Source organism: Pteropus medius, unplaced genomic scaffold (assembly GCF_902729225.1).
Source record: "Pteropus medius unplaced genomic scaffold, Ma_sr-lr_union100, whole genome shotgun sequence".
NCBI lineage: Eukaryota > Metazoa > Chordata > Mammalia > Chiroptera > Pteropodidae > Pteropus > Pteropus medius.
The window spans coordinates 2,656,586-2,674,927 of NW_024354360.1; the positions used below are offsets into that span (position 1 = coordinate 2,656,586).

An 18,342-nucleotide genomic window follows, 5' to 3' on the forward strand; every position below is an offset into this window, starting at 1 on the left:
GTTGCTAACGTCACGGGAGGACCCCGTGACCAGAGGTACAGCTCCATGAAGCACAACAGACTCCGGAACATTCCCATCAAGTAGCCCCTGGAATAATGCCCAGATTTTTCCTTAAATATCCTAAGCCGGGCTGAGAAGGCAAGACAGTTTTTGAAGGTGTATAACCTGCTGCCTTTTCAGATTACAGGTGCTCTGACAATAAACGCTTACTCTAGATATCATAACTCCTGTGTCAGTCTATTGGCTGAGCGGCACAGGCAGCACGAGCCCCGGACTCGGTTGCCCTCTGGTTACAAATTGGGCTGCTTTACAGGGAATGTGCTATATATAGTGGGACAAGAGTGGAAGCAAAGGGATGAATCAGCAGGTTATTACTAATATATACTTCCTATTTCTTAAAAAGCAAGTAATATCTACAGAGCATAAAATATTATTTAGGTAGTTTTAAAAATGGAAATATAGTCAAAAATTAATTAGCAACAGCCTCAGAAAGGCCATGAGTATTCTGAGTCATTTTTGATGGCATCTCTAGCATGTTCAAATGAAGAGGTTTGAGAAATAGGGCTAAAAATTCTAACCCTCTAATCTAATGGTTGATTTTTCTTATAACCAGCCCCCCATCATAAAGCTATCTAGGGGCCTCTGCCTTGAGTCATCTCATTAGCATACTAAAGGCACTCTTATCACTCAGGAAGTTCCCAGGGTTTTAGGAGCTCTGTGCTAGGAATCCAGGGCAAAGACCAAATACATATTTTACTATACCACAATTTTTAACTCCACATTTCGCAACATATACAAAAATTAAAAGAATGCTTCATAAATCTAAATGTAAAACATAAAAACTAAAAAACTTCTAGTTTAAGAAAGTGTGACTTTAGAGTAGAATGACATCTCTTAGTTCACAAAATAAGTACAAATCATAAAAAAAACTAATTGATAAATCAGACTTCAACTGAAAAACTTCTGTTCTTCAAAACAAAATATTAAGAAAAAAGCAAGCTACAGAATGGGTGAAAATATTTGCAAAACACATAAAGGACTTGTATCAGTTTAAAAAGAACTGCACAACTCTACTGACATTTTAATAAAAACATGGGCAAAAGATCTGAATAAACACTCAACAAAAAAAGATATACACATAACAAAAAACCACCTGAAAAGATGCTCAAAATCATTATTCATTAGAGAAATGCAAACTAAAACCAACATGACATGCAGCTACGTACCCATTAGAATGCCCGAAATTAAAAAAGACTGACAATATCAAGTGTTGACGAGAATGTGGAGCACCTGGAACTCTCATGCACAGCTGGAGGGAATGCAAAATGGCACAGTCACTCTATAAAACAGATGTCAGTTTCTTATAAAATAAAACATAGTTATAATAAAACCTAGTAATTACAATCCTAAGTATCCAAGAGAAACAAAAACATGTTCACAAAAAGACTTGTATGTGAATGCTCACAGAAGCAGTATTTATAAAAATCAAAATATCAGAAAAACTCTTCTAGATAAACTGTCATATATCCATACAACTATTCAGCATACAAAATGAATACTTAGCAATAAAATAAAAATCATATTCAGCAACAAAATTACTGAAACATATAACATGGGTGAACCTCTAAGCATTATGCTAAATGAAAAACCATATACAAAAGACCACCTACAGTAGGATTTGATTACATTTATAAGAGATTCTAGAAGAGGCAAACTAGGTAAGAGCAAGGAGATCAGTAGTTCAAGGGATCAGAGTAGGGGAAGAAATTGACTATAAATGGGCACAAGGAAGCTTTTTAAGTAATGAACGTGTTCTTTATCACAATTGTGACCATGGTTTAAATATCTGTCAAAACTCATCAATTATATATCTAAAACTGGTACATAGTATTATTGCAAGGAATGCAGACCTCAAAAAAAAAACAAAACTTTTTTTTTTAATTCAAAAAACTAACATCCAACAAAAGAACCCTATGTTTAGCTAATATAAATTTGTAGGTATCTACATTTTCACTCTAATTATCAAACTATCTAAGGGACTAACATTCGAATACAGAAATATAACTTAACCTGAGATTCTGAAACAATACTGAATAGGTAACTCCCATTAGTCAGAGGTCCTCACATATCTAACCACATCATGACATCTGTATGCATTTGAACAATACACACAATATTCAATAAAGTATGTTGACAATTTTAGTGAGAAGTTTTCAGTCAGAACACAATTTACTAGAATTCAAAAGCAGAAGCAAAACTACTTTAACTTTAAAAAAAAAAAACCCACACTGGTATAATTCAGTGAAACACTCAATTTGTAGTTCTATATACAGGAATCAATTACCAAGAACTGTTTATAGTCTATTTTAGGAATTTCAAAGGAAAAAATCCTCCGTCTCAGTAATTTCTCATAAAATTTCACTTTATAAATATTATAGTAAAAACAATCCACATGTACTTTGCTACTTAGTTTTAGAACACTGAAAGAACAAGAATAAACAGATGACTAGGGTTATACATTTACAACCAATAAAGTAGCCTAGCCAAAAGGACTTTACTTAATTTCATTACAGATAATATATTAAAAATGTGACTACCTAAACATTTTGAAATAGAATTACTTTGGCTTTCCTTGGTGTGTGTGCATGAGTGTGTTTGTGTGTAAGAAAAAGATAAAAATTTTAAATGAATAATTTCTAGAATATGCAGGAGAGATAACATACATTCAAATCAATCTCTTATACAAACTACGTAGCCAGTGCTTCACAATAAGCTTTGACTATCAAAATGACATGTCTCAGTATTATACAAAAAGTACAAGCAAGCCATGAACCCGGAAATGGTGTTCTAACATACAAAAAGAGTACACAACAGTGATTCCAGACTTGGAGTCATGCCTAGGGTATGGCATGGTATTTGAAAATATATAGGAAACATTGTCTAAAGCCATGACAACTATGATATATTTTTTTTCTGTACCTAGATATTATCGTAGTTAGTAACAGAGTACTCATTTAAATACGTTACTATAACCAGAGTGGTATTTTGACATTACACATCTTCTCAATCAACACAGGACCAGTACGATGTGTAAGTACATGAAATTTTAAGAACTTAAAAAGGAGACTTCATATTCCAAAAGATTAGAAATCACTGGTAAAGAAAACCCTGCTCTAGGAGTCAGAAGTAGTTTCAGCTGAGCCATTCCTTTAATCAGGTACTTAACCTTACAAGAATTCTATAAAATGAAAGCATGTGAATTGTTCTGTAAGACCTTTTTATTCTAAAATTTATTCCTCTCAAATGTTGTAACAAGTAATTCATAAACTCGGTTAATGTCACAATTTTACTTACCCAAACTGAAAAATATACTATCACACTTGGTAATTTTTTCAAAATTATTTACTTTGTATACAGTCACTTAATATAATTTATTACTATAACATTTATTACAGAAAGTTTAAAGATGGAGAAAAGAAAACATCACTTCTCCACAATCTTATTTGTAGACATATTTTACACAACTGTAGTCATAATGGGTGTAACATTTTATATACAGTTCTTACAACACATATCCCACACTATATATAATATTGTCATGTTAAACAGTTCTTTAACATTCTACTGAGTTCATTTGCATATCTGCATATATTTGTATGCATCTGTATAATGAAATACTAGAAAGATAAAGAAAATAAGAAAAATTGCTATTTATATTAGGGAAAGAATGAAATAGAGAGAGTGGGAAGAGCGGAACTTCTCTCTTTGTATACTTTTTCATACACTTTGTACACATTTCATAATTTTGACTTACGACCCATTTAAAAACTAAAATTTGATTTTAAAAATGTTGGTAAAACATGGTTATTGATTCTAAATGGGAAGTCAGAAATCACTCAGTCCAACCTGCAATGCATATAGGGATCTCTTCAATAATGCTTAATTATATGTTTTTCTAGCATATTAGAAAAATGATGTCCAAAAAAAGGTACCAAAGTCAGGAGCCAGAAATACCATCAGTGAATCTTAGAGTGGTCTAAGACAATTCAGATAAACTGCTAAACATATTCCAACAGTCTCTGAAAAGAGCATCAGTAAATCACATCAGTTTACGGCTAATTAACTTCAGCAAATACATGCTTAGTCTCTATTGTATGCTATGTTCAGAGAACACAAAAGATGATTTTCAAAGAAGAAAAAGAGAAGTTTCCATTCTTCAAGAAATTTGAGGCAACACTAGTTTAAGTTTTTGGAAATCAACAAGATGCCAATGGAATACAGAGAAGAGAAACTTTGGTGGGGGCAGAAAGGGAAGAGGGAAAATGAGTAACTTTAGGGGGCTGCAAGGGCCAAAAGAATAATTAATAAATGAGTACACTGTTTTTGAGAATTTTGTTCTGGAACATTATTACTTCAGAATAAAAATTAAAATTATATGACTGTACTCTTCAACAATAATGAATGAATGAGACTTTATTAAAAAGCCATGAGCTTAAATTTATCTGGACTTACAACTTACTCTGTACATACTAATAAAGACAAACCTACTAAACTGCCTGCTTAAAATATATGAAAGCAAAGAAAACCTTTCAGAGAAATCTGAAAGAATGGTTCCATTATACACACTGAGTTACTAAAATAAATGATTTGCCCCAATCTTTCTAGAATTCAAACAGACTATTTTTGACAAAATACAGTAACAGTTCTTATGATTTAAAATATAGATTATCCTAATATGGGAAGGTTTAAAAGCACATAACAGCAAAAAAAAAAAAAAATAGATTTGATTAACTCAGAAAAAAGTATTCAAAGCTAACTTGTTAATCTGGTAGAAAGCATTTGGTATATAACTTCCTAAGTCCTCAAAAAGGCAACCTATAAAAGATATCTGTAAACTGTACTAAAACCATTAAAACCTTTTTCAAAGAATATAAATAATATGGAGATGTAAAACATATGGGCAGCAAAGGAATGGGTAAAATAAAAAGAATTCTACTAGTAATTACAGTGTAAAAATTACAAAACCTATTACCAATTAAAAGACGGTAATGCTTACATGATCAATAATGCTTATTTCTGAAGTATTGCTCTACCTTCCCAGCATCACTATCACTCCTCATAGATTCACATCACTGGGCCTTCTTTAAAGGCTTCCTAACTGCTTGATGTCCTCCCAGTTAAGTCCCACAACGGGCCTCAGAGGAAATGAGTGCTGTGACCTCATAGCCACCAGTCATGGCATTCAACTCAGTCCCCTAGAGACATACTCAACTAGTCCTAAAATCACAGATACAAGAATTTGATTCTCTCAATATAAGTTTTTCATATTGTTTAAGGAATAAAACTGAAATATATGTAAAGGCCACATAAAAACTACGAACAGCCATCACTTACTGACTACTGACCCGTGCTTTACATACACTGTCACATGGAAGTCTCAGACCACCTACTAGGCGGATGGATGGTGTTACTTGTGTTTGACAGATGTAAAAGCAGAACTCTGCAATGCAAAACCTCATCATCCGGGCAGTTGAAGAGCATAATTTTACTGTCTTTGATTATAAAACTGAAGTTAAAACTAACCCTTCTGGTATGCTACATTACATCAAAAGCCAAAATATAACTAACTCAGTTACACTAAATGTTTCTACATATGGTAACTTTCTACAATATTGTAAGGTGAAAGCCACAGTTTGAAACTTAAAAAACCTGAGAACTCTCAAGAATGAAACTGAAGAATATCATTTTCACAATTAAGATATTTCTAAAAATGTTCTGTCTAGAAATATTTCCCCATGTTCCCAGCATCGTTCTAGGCATACTCTAAATGCTCAATAAATACTTGTTTAATGAATAAAATACTGTATGTCATTCCCTCAAATGTCCAATTACCTCAAGGGGATTATCCCATCTATATTTTTAGTGAAAAAGAAATTTTTATACTTCAATCAAGTTGTACTTTCATTTGCTTATTAGTAAATTACAATGATACTACATGTTATCAGCATTTTTTTTAATCTTAATCTACATTTCTTACTAGTTGAAAGATTCACTCAATCTCATGGTTTAGAAATAAACATGGGAAATGCAAAACAACTTAAATCTTTAGCTTTTGGTAATGCAGTACAAATGGGAAAAAAACATTTATCTTTCACTGCCAGAGTGGACATGCATTCCATGGATACTACGAAAGTGGGCACTACGAAACACTAACCTTCAAAGCGAACGTCTATACTTAACACTGTACTGGGGCAGCTACTGCTAGTCAATTAAAATATTTTTTGAGTCACTAATAAATACAAAGCATTCTGTTGTGGGTAGGAAACCCAATTTTTCCTTCCCAGCTGATCTTTCATAAATATTATTCATGTACTACAAACAAATATTTTCATGACTCAAATTATTTTTTCAACTTCTAAAACAATCTACCTGTTGCAAAAGTTTCTAATACTGACAAAGCATCTTTTTTCTTGTAAACCAGTAAAAAAAAAAAGACAAAGAGGAATTCTCAGAAATGGAATTCATACCACAGAACACTTTACAATGGAAAATATGCTGTTTTTAGGAAAAATTAGACTACTGTTTTATTTCATAATAAAATGTATTTACATACCAGCACAGAATATCCCTGGGACTTCACTCCTGACTATAACGGTCCGTACTTTCTTATCAGATTTTAAAGCATCCACAGCTTTTGAGAACTAAACAGAAACAGGGAGGGTAAAAAGAAAAAAGGCGGAAAATTTTCAGATTGATGTCAACACTGTAGCTTAATATTAGAAACAAACAGTTTTATCTTTACACTCACCATTTTTACAAGATTTTTACTGAATGAATTTTTGGCATAAGCTCTGTTTATTCCAAGCACCACAATTCCTAGTTAAGGAAAAAAAAAAAAAGCACAAGTACTTGAGTTAGTGAGTTTTCAGAGTAGAGACTCCACACATACAGCTAGTTAACTTGGCATTTAGGAAATCTACCACCTCATTGAGGTTCACTCTAAGAGTTTTATCTTTATTTTTATGTTTATCTTCCTTTTCAAAATAAGCATATTTTAAAGAATGTGGTATATGTAACATATTTATAAAATCGATCTGCTTTATTCAGCACTTCAGACTGTTAAAGAACTTTATAACATCATGTCCCCTTCAATTTATCTCTCCTTAAGCACCATCAAGATATTCTGACATATTTCACTAAATTTTACATCACTAAGTCAGACTAACTAGAAGGAAGGCCATGAAAATTCTCAATTACAGCATGCTATTTAAAATGTGGTTTCATCACCTTCATGCATATACAGAAGTAACAGCTAACAAAATCCTTGACCCAGGCAAGTACTGTAGGATGTTTTTTCACTAGTATACCACGTGTTAATATCTGTTACTCTTGTTGTCATACTAAATAGTTTCCAATATTTCCATCCAGTTTCTCTCCTGACTCTGTTGCACATACTTAACCTGACGGCACTTCCATTTAGAAGTCCAACAAGCAATTCAACCTCAGTATATAGAAATAAAGTTCATTCTGTCTTCCACAAAGCCCAGCTCTCCCTCCTAACTTCCCTAATTTTATCAGAATCCATCATCTAAATCCAGCCTTCCATTCCAACTGCTGCAGTCAATTTTCCAAAAACAATTCTATGCATAGAATTCACCTCCTGCTTAACACCCTTTATTTATTTTCAAAACATCTGTTCAAAGACTTTAATTTGATACTCAAAGCCCTATACAATCTGTACTCGGTCTTCTAGTCCCCTGAGTAAACACAAGTTTTCCGTGTGTAACAGAAATGCCTCCCACCTGGTTGGGGTTACGAACATATGTTTTCATTGGACATTCTTTTTACCCCTCCATCCACACCTCTGTCTGTTTTTAATGGTTCTGTCTCATTGAGTGTCATTTCCTTGCATCCAACTACTGAAGCCAAACACCTAGTAAACATTCCTAACACCTTCTTCCAATGCAGTCAATCACTAACTTAAATTTTTACCTCTTGAAAAGCTCTTTATTCCCTTCACTTCCTTCTATTTTTTAAAGATTTTTATTAAAACATAGCTAACATACAATGATCTTTATTTGTAACTGAGTTAAACTGAAGACAACAAGATGTACACATGCCTTCTCTATGCAAAAAGCTGTGCAAATCTAGTTTTCAAAGAAAATACAAAGATGAACTTTGGCTCAGAATAGAATAAATTTACAAGAATTCCAAATGATCTCAGTTTGGGGAAAATCATGAAGGAAAACTGGTATTTAGGGCAGTTGAATGACCTTGGGTAGGTCCCAATACTAATGACAATAGCTACCACTAATTGACATTCTAATAAGTGCTGGACACTATTCACAGTGCTTTATATTTATTATCTCATGTAATCCCCACAACAACCCATGTAGTAAGTACAAATTTTATCCTTACTGAACAAATAAAGAAACTGGGACTTGGAGAGGTTAATTAACTGCCTTCAGCTAGTAAGTGGCAACCTAATGGCACACTTGAATGAATGAAAGGACTATACTACACTGCTGAAGCTTCAGTTTCCTCATAAAGAAAATCAAGTGGATAATACCAGATGTGTTCGTTCATTCAAATATATTGACTACACATTGTGGTGCTCAGCTCTCAAGGAACTAGAGTCTAAGAAGGAAAGACATTAATAAAATAATCTTAGAATGTACAATTTAAAATATTTTACATTCTCTAAATAGTACTACAGTACTGTAACCAGAACTGATATGGTCTGGGGGCAATTGGCAAGCTTATCCAAGACACTGCTATTGAGTTGAGATTAGAAGGATGAGTGGGATTGGGGGGAGGGGGAGGCTGAATTCCAATCACAGGAGAAAACATAGTCATGTCCCCATTAATGGGGAGAGGAGAAGTCAGCATAGGCCAGATACTGTCCTTCCAGACCCCCGCTAAAAAATAAAGAATAACCACTGAAAGAGTTTTGGGTAGAATGAACACATATACAACTGGGGGTGGGGAGATATAGTTGCTATATTTGGAGATCATACCAAAAGCATATATAGAAGCTTCGAGGCATAAGCTACAATACAGTCAAGAGATAAGTTTGGCCGAGGTTAGTAGAATTAGAAATGGAAGTAAAGAAATAACTATGGTGTACACCTGAAACTAATATAATATTGTATGTTAGCTATGTTTTAATAAAAATCTTTAAAAAATAGAAGGAAGTGAAGGGAATAAAGATCTTTTCAAGAGATAAAATTTTAAGTTCACAATTGACTGCATTGGAAGAAGATATTCGGAACGTCTACTAGGTCTGGCTTCAGCAACTGGATACAAGGAAAGGACACTCAATGAGACATAACCATTAAAAAAAAAACAGACAGAGGTGAGGGTGGAAGGGCATAAAGTTCATAAATTTGGTTCTAAATTAAAGTGAATCTGAAGCGCCTTTGAGACATCCAAATTGATATCAACTCACAGTGCAGAAGCTAATAATGTTGGCCCTGAGGTCCGATTCCTTGGGTTGAAATCCCAGTCTGCAACTTACTACCTATGAGACCTTGAGTAAGTTACTTAACCTTTCTGATTCTCAATTTCTTATACTGTGAGTGAAGAAGATACTAGTAGTTCCAAATTCCGTGGGACTGTTGTGAGGATCAAATGATGAGATATATAAAGCTTACACTATAAGCACTCAATTATTATTGCTCCTTCTAGCACAAAGACTTTGATGCAACAAGTGTTACTATAATGCATGGTAGATATAATACTGTTAACATCATTACTAAAGTGTAAAATGCCATCAAAATGTTTCTACCATAATTAATTCTAGTGGTTTCAATTCCATGTTTGAGGCCTGATGTTTTGGGCACATCCACCTCAAAGAGTTGGAAATTAGCTCTGTAATTTAAAATGAATCATCCAGTGTCTAACATATGTACCATCAAATGAATCAGTGGGCTACTGATTACCAAAATGGAATAAAACCTTAGCTTTATTCAACAGAGCCTGTAGTCTTAGTTTTGTAATTGTCCCACTTTATTCCACAACTAAGAGCTTCTCAAGAACTCAATGATCAGGCATCCTCCTCACATGACCTAGGCAAAACAAGTTATCCAAACTCAGAAAAGATTACACTTGCATATGCTAATCTTAAATTCTTGTTTTAGACTTTTCCTGCCTTTTCAGGAAACACAGAGGTCTTTGGTGAATCTGTACGTTCATATTACAACATCAACCCTGCTCTATATAGAGCTTATATAACTGAAAGATGAACATAGAATCTCGGCTGGGATTTTTTTTTTTTAAAAAAAGTACATGAATACATTTGGTTTGTACAAAATTAAAATAATACACCCAAAGTGAAAGTCCTTCTTTCCTGGACCCCTGCCATGTCCTTAGTAGCCATAGTGATTTGTTGATATGTAATGCTACAGAGGATATACTTGCATACAGCAATAAAGAGTTGTATACACGAAACACTTTTTGTATAATACAGTTTGGGTTGTTCACAGGAGTATTTTCTGTTAGTACTGTTGTACATAAATAGGTTTATACATATTTCTTTTACTTGCATAATATGGTCTTAAAGATCTTTCTATATCAAGACATTCCTTTAATTCTTAATATTCTGTAAAATGGATTTCCATTATTGTCTCCTTTTGATGAGTATTTTAAACTGTTCCTAAATTCTCCTAAATACTATAATGCTGCAGTAAACATTCTTAAAGATTTCTATACATGCACGAGTATTTCTCACAGATATCAAGAAGTGGAATTTCTATATCTGGGCATTCTTAATTTTAACAGACACTCCTCAAAAATATTGTTTCTATTTACTGCCCAAACACCAATCCCTGTTTGTTTATGATAGCAGACCTCAATGGAATGAAACATTTCTTAGGACACATTTGGAAAATGTAAAAGGAACATCTTGGACTGTCACCAGGGTTTGCAGGGTCTGAAGCTTATAAAATTTAGGGAGCCCTCTGTATGTAAAAGAATACAAAATTACATAGATCAAATTAGGGACAAATGTCAATATTAAAACCTTAAAATTTTTATAACCTAATACTACATTTTCTCTCCAATTATGTGTATAATCTGCACAAGGACACTTCTTTCCCCACATATTTGAATTTGTATGTTATCAATAATTCTGAAAAATATATACAAAATTAACCTGATATAAGATCAATTCAAACATATTTTTAAATTACCTCAACACTGTACTGAGACAACTGTGCCAACAAATTATTCTTACATTACACACATTAACTTATTTATAAAGATGTACAGGAGTTAGGTCACTGGAACTCAGCTTCTTCAGGTCATTTAGATATATCTGTGGCACTTTTGTGTGCCGCTTTGTACGCAACCACCAGATTTTGTTAGACAAGATGTGTGACATACACTAGCACAGGATCTAATTTATTGGGATGTATAAAACTCAAAACTCTACAAACAAAACACGTGCTCTTTGAGTACAAGTCTCCTGCCCTAAAATCTGAGGAATTCTGATAAATTCTGTTTCACATGCTAACCGTCAAAAAAGAAAAAGAAAAAAAAAAAAGGTAGGGCAAGTCTAACTACAATCACTGCGTTTTCAAATACATTACCAAAAAGAGAGAACTTCCTCTTCAATTCAGGCTACTGTCTCAGTCTCTTATATGCAGGTAAGTTTGGTCTGTCATTACTTACCAAATATTACTTTTTTTACCATCTGTTTTTATTTTCCTCTATTTCTCACGTAGAATGGTTTCTTATTACTTTTCTTAAATCCTAAATTCTTTATATTTTAATAATCACAGTAGAAAACTTACATATTGAAATAGACTATTTTACCATAAATTGCCTTTCTTTTGTTTTCAACATCATATTTAGGAATTTTTTTTAATTATGTAGATAAGCAGCTTACATTATCTGTACATTTCATTTCAGGTTAGTAGAAGGGGTCTCATAAAATGTTACTAAGAATCACTGGTCTACCATTCAACATTAAATATATAAATCTCTGATAATACATGGAAAAATAAGGTCATTTTATATCAGGTTCCACCCAATTTTCTGAACTAAAGTTAACCAAGTTTAATAACCATTTGTCACTTCTTTTGTGAATTAACTGTTCTTATTGTTTGCCTATCTTGTCACTGAGTTGTTTTCTGCATTTTGATTAATAATTTTTTAATTAAAAATATTAATTCATTATTTATATTACAGGCCTTTTTCCTACCACTCTTAAAATTCAACTTGTTTATAATATTTTGTTGCACCAAAGTTTTAACTTTTTATACAGTACACCTTTGCCTTTGTAACTTTTAGGCCTGGTATCTTCCTTAAAAAGGAGGTCCAATGAAAACATATGTCTACATGAAAACTTGTACCAGAATGATCAAAGAAGCATTATTCAAAATATTCAAAAGGTTATAACAACCCAAATGTCCATCAGCTGATGAACGGATCAACAAAATGTAATATATCCATGCAATATAGTATTTGGTAATAAGAAATAAAATACTGATACATGTACACTCTGGATGAAACCTGAAAACATTATGCTGAGTGACAGAAGCCAGTCACAAAGGAACACATATTTCATACATATGAAATGTCAGGAACAGGTAAATCAAAAGGGTCATCTAGGACTGACAGCGATAGAGGGACTGAGCACTGACAGCTAAAAAGTGTGGAGTTTCCTTTGGGGGCAATGAAAGTATTCTATAATTAATTATGGTGATAGCCGCATCTCTGAATATACTAAAAACCATCAAACTGTACATTTTAAATAGGAAAATTCTGTAGTTTATGAATTGAATCTCAATAAAGCTATTTTTTTTTAAAAAAAAAAAAGTGGCAATATTCACTTAGACCCAGAGATATAGCTAAATCACAGGGCCATGGAGTGAAGATGGGAGCAAAAGAGAAGGTTTACGAGTGTGGCAGAGTGTGGGCTGAGTGAAAGGGGGCCAAATCTTCATTCTCCATAACAAAAATAAAAGTCAAGAGATAAATAATACCTAGATTTGAAAATTCCGTAAGTAGAAATACATGTATATAATTTAAAATGTGGTGATAATGTGCCCAAAATAATCAGCCAAAAGGGTTTTAAATGGTTGCTTGTGGAGTATGGAAAATGGGATGAAGAAAAGGCACTACTGGTTCTCAAAGCAAATCTTATTAAACACTTGTCACAATACTAATTGCATAGGTAATTAAGAAAGGTAAAACTAACAAATTCGAATACAAAATTTTCTACCCCAATGATTACAGACAAATTTCTAATACTTTCTCCTAATATTGAATACTCTCAATTTCTGCTGTTCTCTACTCTGGACTCTCACAACTTCATTTTACCTAAAATGTATAAATATTTTGGCCAGCACCACTTATTAAATAGCCCACTATTTTTCTTCTGATTTCAAATACCAAACAATTGTATACTAAATACCTATAATAATTACTATCTGAGTCTACGCCCATGCCATCCTGAAAAAGCCCAATCCCGTCTGATCTCGGAAGCAGGGTCAGGCCTGGTTACCAGTACTTGGATGGGAGACCACCTAGGAAGACCAGGTGCTGTAGGCGTAAAAAAGTAAAAAATAAGGGATTGTAAACTGACAAGGTCCTTGTAATCTGTGAGGTCAAACAAGGGTTGACTTGCCTAAAAATCAATCGATCAATCACTCAATCACTATCTGGATTCTTTTCTGGAAAGTTCTTAGTCTACTCCTGTTCTAACGCTCTGCTGCTTTAATTATCATAACAGTATTTTGTTTTGTTATCTAAGGTAAGCACCACTCCCCCCAGTTATTATTTTTCAAAATGTCTTAACTATTCTAAAAATTACCTCTTTCAGATTAAATTTATAATAAACCTGTTAGGATATTCAATAACACTGCATCAAATTTGTTGTTTAATATTTAGAAAACTGGCAATATTAAAATAGTCTTTCCCTTTAGAACATGGGATAATGCTCTATATTTCTGTAACCATGCAAATCTTTGCTTCTTTAAAATGACTTTTTCTCTTCTCTTTCTCCTTGATTCAAACTGGCCTTAAGCCCACTTGCTTCTTTTCTTATCCTTCTACACCACTCCCTTACTCATGAAGCCCTTAGGCGAACATCAAAATGTCTTAGCAACAAAGCCTCAGGTCTATTGACCAAAGAAACAGTTTCCTTCAAACTAAAGATAACATCTTGCAGCTCCACACTCTCGAATGGGGAAAACCCTCCTAGCATCCCCTTGAATCCAGACAGGACAAAGCCATGACTGACATCAGGACCTGATGCAATGATCAACTACCTCCTACTCTAGCCCCACCCAATCAGTAGAACCCACAACCCCAACTCCCTTAGCTACCATGACTTAATGAACTTCCCCTATATAACTTATCCCCTAGAGGCCATAGAGGAGCCAGGTCTTTGAGTGCTAGCTCACCTGTCTCCAGGCTTGGTGCCATTTCCTTAAATAACCCTCTATTTCCTTTGCCACAAACTCCTGTCTGTGTCTTTTTTGGCTATTGACACATGTAGGCAAAACGAACCCACTGAGTTCGGTAACATTTTTAGGTCATGGTTTTTTCATCAATAAGACTTAGAAGCTTTTTCATATAGCTCTTGCACATGTCTTCAAATCTATTTCTTGCTCTTGTGAACACTTTTATTTCTATATGTTATATTCTCTAATCACAATGATAGCATGTGGAAAACTTAGGGATATTTTATATAATCTTTTTTCTGGCAAATTTATAAAATGTTAATAGGTGTAATCAGTATTTCTCTTCAATTTTCTAAGGAGGTGACCAATCATTATCCAGAAATACTGGCAATTATATTTTCTACTCCACTGTTAACTTCCCATTTCCTTCTCCTGCTGTTTTACTTTAGCTAGGACTTCAAGTCCAATATTAGCAAGGAAAACAAGTTCCCTTATTTTGTCAATGCCTGTAATGAAAATGTTTTAGGATTTCACCATTCAGTATAATGTTTGCTATACATTTCCAATAGCTTTTTCTCAAATTGGGGAAATTTATCTCTATGTTCAAATTTGTTTTTTTTAAAGGATCACTCAGGACAGTGTAGAGAATAGCTTAGAAGAAAACAAGAATATACTAGGGAACTATAATCCAAAACCCTTTATGAATACAAAGGTAAAAATCTTCAAGAAAATACTAGCAAGCCAAATCCAGCAGCATATTTAAAGGTTTATGCACCATAACCAAGTGGGATTTACCCCAGAAATGCAAGGTTGGTTGAGCATACAAAAATCTATCAAATACACCACATTAACAGAATAAAGAAAAATCTTCTTTAAATCACGTGATCATCTCAAATGATGCAGAAAAAGCAATTAACAAAATCCAACATGCTTTAATGAGTTAAAAAAAAGTCAACAAATCAGTAATTGAAGGGAATTTCTTCAACCTAATAAAAAGCATTTATAAAAAACTCACAACTAACATCACACTCAATGATGAAAGACCGAAAGTCTTCCCCTTAAGAAACAAGACAAGGATCTCTGTTTTTACTACTTCTATTCAATGTTGTACTATAAATTCTAGGCAAAGTAATTAGGCAAGAAAAAGAAAGAAAGGCATCCAGATGGGTGGGGGTAAGGGGAGAGTAACACTATTTCTATTCACGATAACATGACCTTATATAAAGGAAATTCCAAAGAATTCACCAAAAAGCTATTAGAGTTAATACAGGGACACAACAAAGTTACATGATACAAAATCAATATGCAAAAATCACTTTTATTTCTATACATTATCAATAAACATTCCGAAAATGAGATTAAGGAAACAATTTAATTAGTAATAGTATCAAAAAGAATACACTATTTAGGAATAAACTCAATCAAGAAAGTTCAAGACTGTGCACTGAAATCTATAAAACATCACTGAAAGAAATTAAGAAAAACTTTAAAAAATAAAAAGATATCCCATGTTCATGGAAGATTTAATATTGTTAAGATGGCAATACCTCCCAAACTGATCTACACATCTCTATTAAAATTCTAACTATCTTTTTTGCTGAAAGACTAACACTAAAATTCAAAAAGAATTGCAAGGAACCCCAAAAGGCCAAAAACAATCTCAAAAAAAATGAACTACATTGTGAGACTTATTTGGAGGACTTAACTGGACAATTCCTGATTTCAAAACTTACTACAAAGCTACAGTAATCAAATAGTGTGATACTGGCATAAGGACAGACATACAGATCATTGGAATTGAATTAAGAGTTCAGAAATAAACACATTTATGGTCATTGGTTTTAGAAAAGGATACCAAGACCATTTAACGGTAAAAAAACAGTCTTTTCAACAAATAGTGGTGGAACACCAGATATTCATCCACAAAAGAATGGAGTTGGCCTTTTTCCTCAACCATATACAAAGGTTATCTCAAAACTGATCGAAGATACAACTGTAAGAGCTATAACACTCTTAGAAGGAAACATAGGTATAAATCTTCATAACCTTGAATTAGGCCAACAGTGTCTTAAACATCATAACAAAAGTACAAGTAACAAAAGAAAAAAAATAAATAAATCAGACTTCATCAAAATTATTGAGTGAAAAAACAACCCACAGAACAGAAAATATTTGCAAATCATATATCTGACATGGAGTTAATATCCAGATTATATAAAGAATTCTTACCATTCACAACAAAAAGACAAGCAACTGAAAAATGGGCAAAAGGTTTAAATAGGTATTTTTCCAAAAGAAATATACAAATGGCTAATAAGCATATGAAATGATGCTCAACATCATTTGTTATTAAGGAAATGCAAACTAAAACCACAATGAGGTATCACTTCACGACCAGTAGAATGGTTTTAACAAAACAAAACAAAAAAAAGGTGAAAACAAATGTTGGTGAGTATGTGGAAAAAGAACCCTTGTAGGTTGGTAAAAATGTAAAATGGTGCGGCTGTTGTGGAAAAGTTAGGTGGTTCCTCCAAAAACTAAACAAAATTACCAAAAGAACCAATTATTTTACTTCTACATATCTACCCAAAAGAATTAAAAACATATGTTTTAACGAATGATTGTAGAGTGTTCAGCAGCATTATTCATATTAAAAAATTAGAAACAAAATGTTGTACATATACACAATGAAATATTATTCAGCCATTAAAAAAGGAATGAAGTACTGATACATGCTATAACATAGATAAACTCTGAAAACATTAGGCTGAAAGATGCCAGACACCCAAAGCCTCATAGTGTTTAATTCTATTTCTTTGAAATACCTAGTACAAGCAAATCCATAAAGACAAAAAGGAGATTAGTGGTTTCTGGAAACTGGGAGGAGAGGGGAATGAGGAGTGACTGACTAAGGGATACGGATTTGCTTTGGAGATAATGAAAGTATTCTGAAATTAGATAGTTGTGATGGTTGTAAGACATGGTGGATAAACTAGAAACCACTGAACTGTATACTTAAAAAGGTTAAAATGGTAAATTTTCTATTATGTGAATTTCATCTCAATTTCCAAAAAAGGAAAAAAAGTATACTGGGGAGACCAACGAAGAGGCCATTTCTGAGGTCCACATAAGAGATAACAGTACACAAGCTTCAGGCGATGGAGTGGAAATGGGAAGTAAACTGCTTCTGAAGACATGTTGAAGGTAGTATCAACATAACTATTATCAATAATATTATAAATCCTGTTTATAGTCAATCTATAGATAAAGCATTGAACAATTATGAGTCAAAATATAACTATCATTAACTCTGATGATGTAAAGTTACAAATAGTGGAAGATGAAAGAAATTTAACAGCAAACATTTTCTCATCTTACATCAAAAGGAGTTCAGATACTATCTATTAAAATAATTATATAGATAACACTAATAAGAAAGACAATGAATAAAATTATCATTCACAGCAAGGACTCAAGAGATGTTTAAAGTCTTTACTTTTGATGAAAGAGCCTGAAAGTGAAAGTGTGGCACCCTTCTACAGTGCTTTTTTTTTTTTAATTTTACCATGAGTGCACACATGTGCGCACGCGTTTGTATACAAAAACTAAACACACACATATACAATTTTTACTTTAGAAGTTTTGTAAACTTCAGTAATTTAATGATTACTATGAACAAATCACATGTAATACACAAAGTACTGGAAACCACTGACAGAATACTTTTGAAAAACTGCATATATAATTCAGGCTCATTAAAATGCTACTTTTTTTTTTTTACACTAAAAATACACTGAAATTATCCAGAACTTGACATGAGCACAAGGAGATATGCATAAGGATTGCAGCAATTCTTATAATAGTCAAATCTTAGAAACAATTTGGAAATTCATTAATAGGTAATGACTGTAAACCTATAAAACCCAAAAGAATC

General features: G+C 33.0%; 1 protein-coding gene across 5 annotated transcripts in view; it reads right to left on the minus strand.

Annotated features, from left to right (window-relative positions):
- Positions 1–18,342, minus strand: part of AUH (AU RNA binding methylglutaconyl-CoA hydratase) — a 146,077-nt gene that overhangs the window by 118,341 nt on the left and 9,394 nt on the right. For 4 of the 5 annotated variants that reach the window (XM_039852171.1, XM_039852172.1, XM_039852170.1 and 1 more), the window contains exons 2-3: positions 6,809–6,876; positions 6,614–6,701 (exon numbers count right to left, since the gene is read on the minus strand). The exons of the other annotated variant lie outside the window; for it this stretch is intronic. In XM_039852171.1, the coding sequence (XP_039708105.1) occupies positions 6,614–6,701; positions 6,809–6,876 (156 nt within the window). The remainder of the gene's footprint in view (positions 1–6,613; positions 6,702–6,808; positions 6,877–18,342) is intronic. 5 annotated transcript variants of the gene reach the window in all.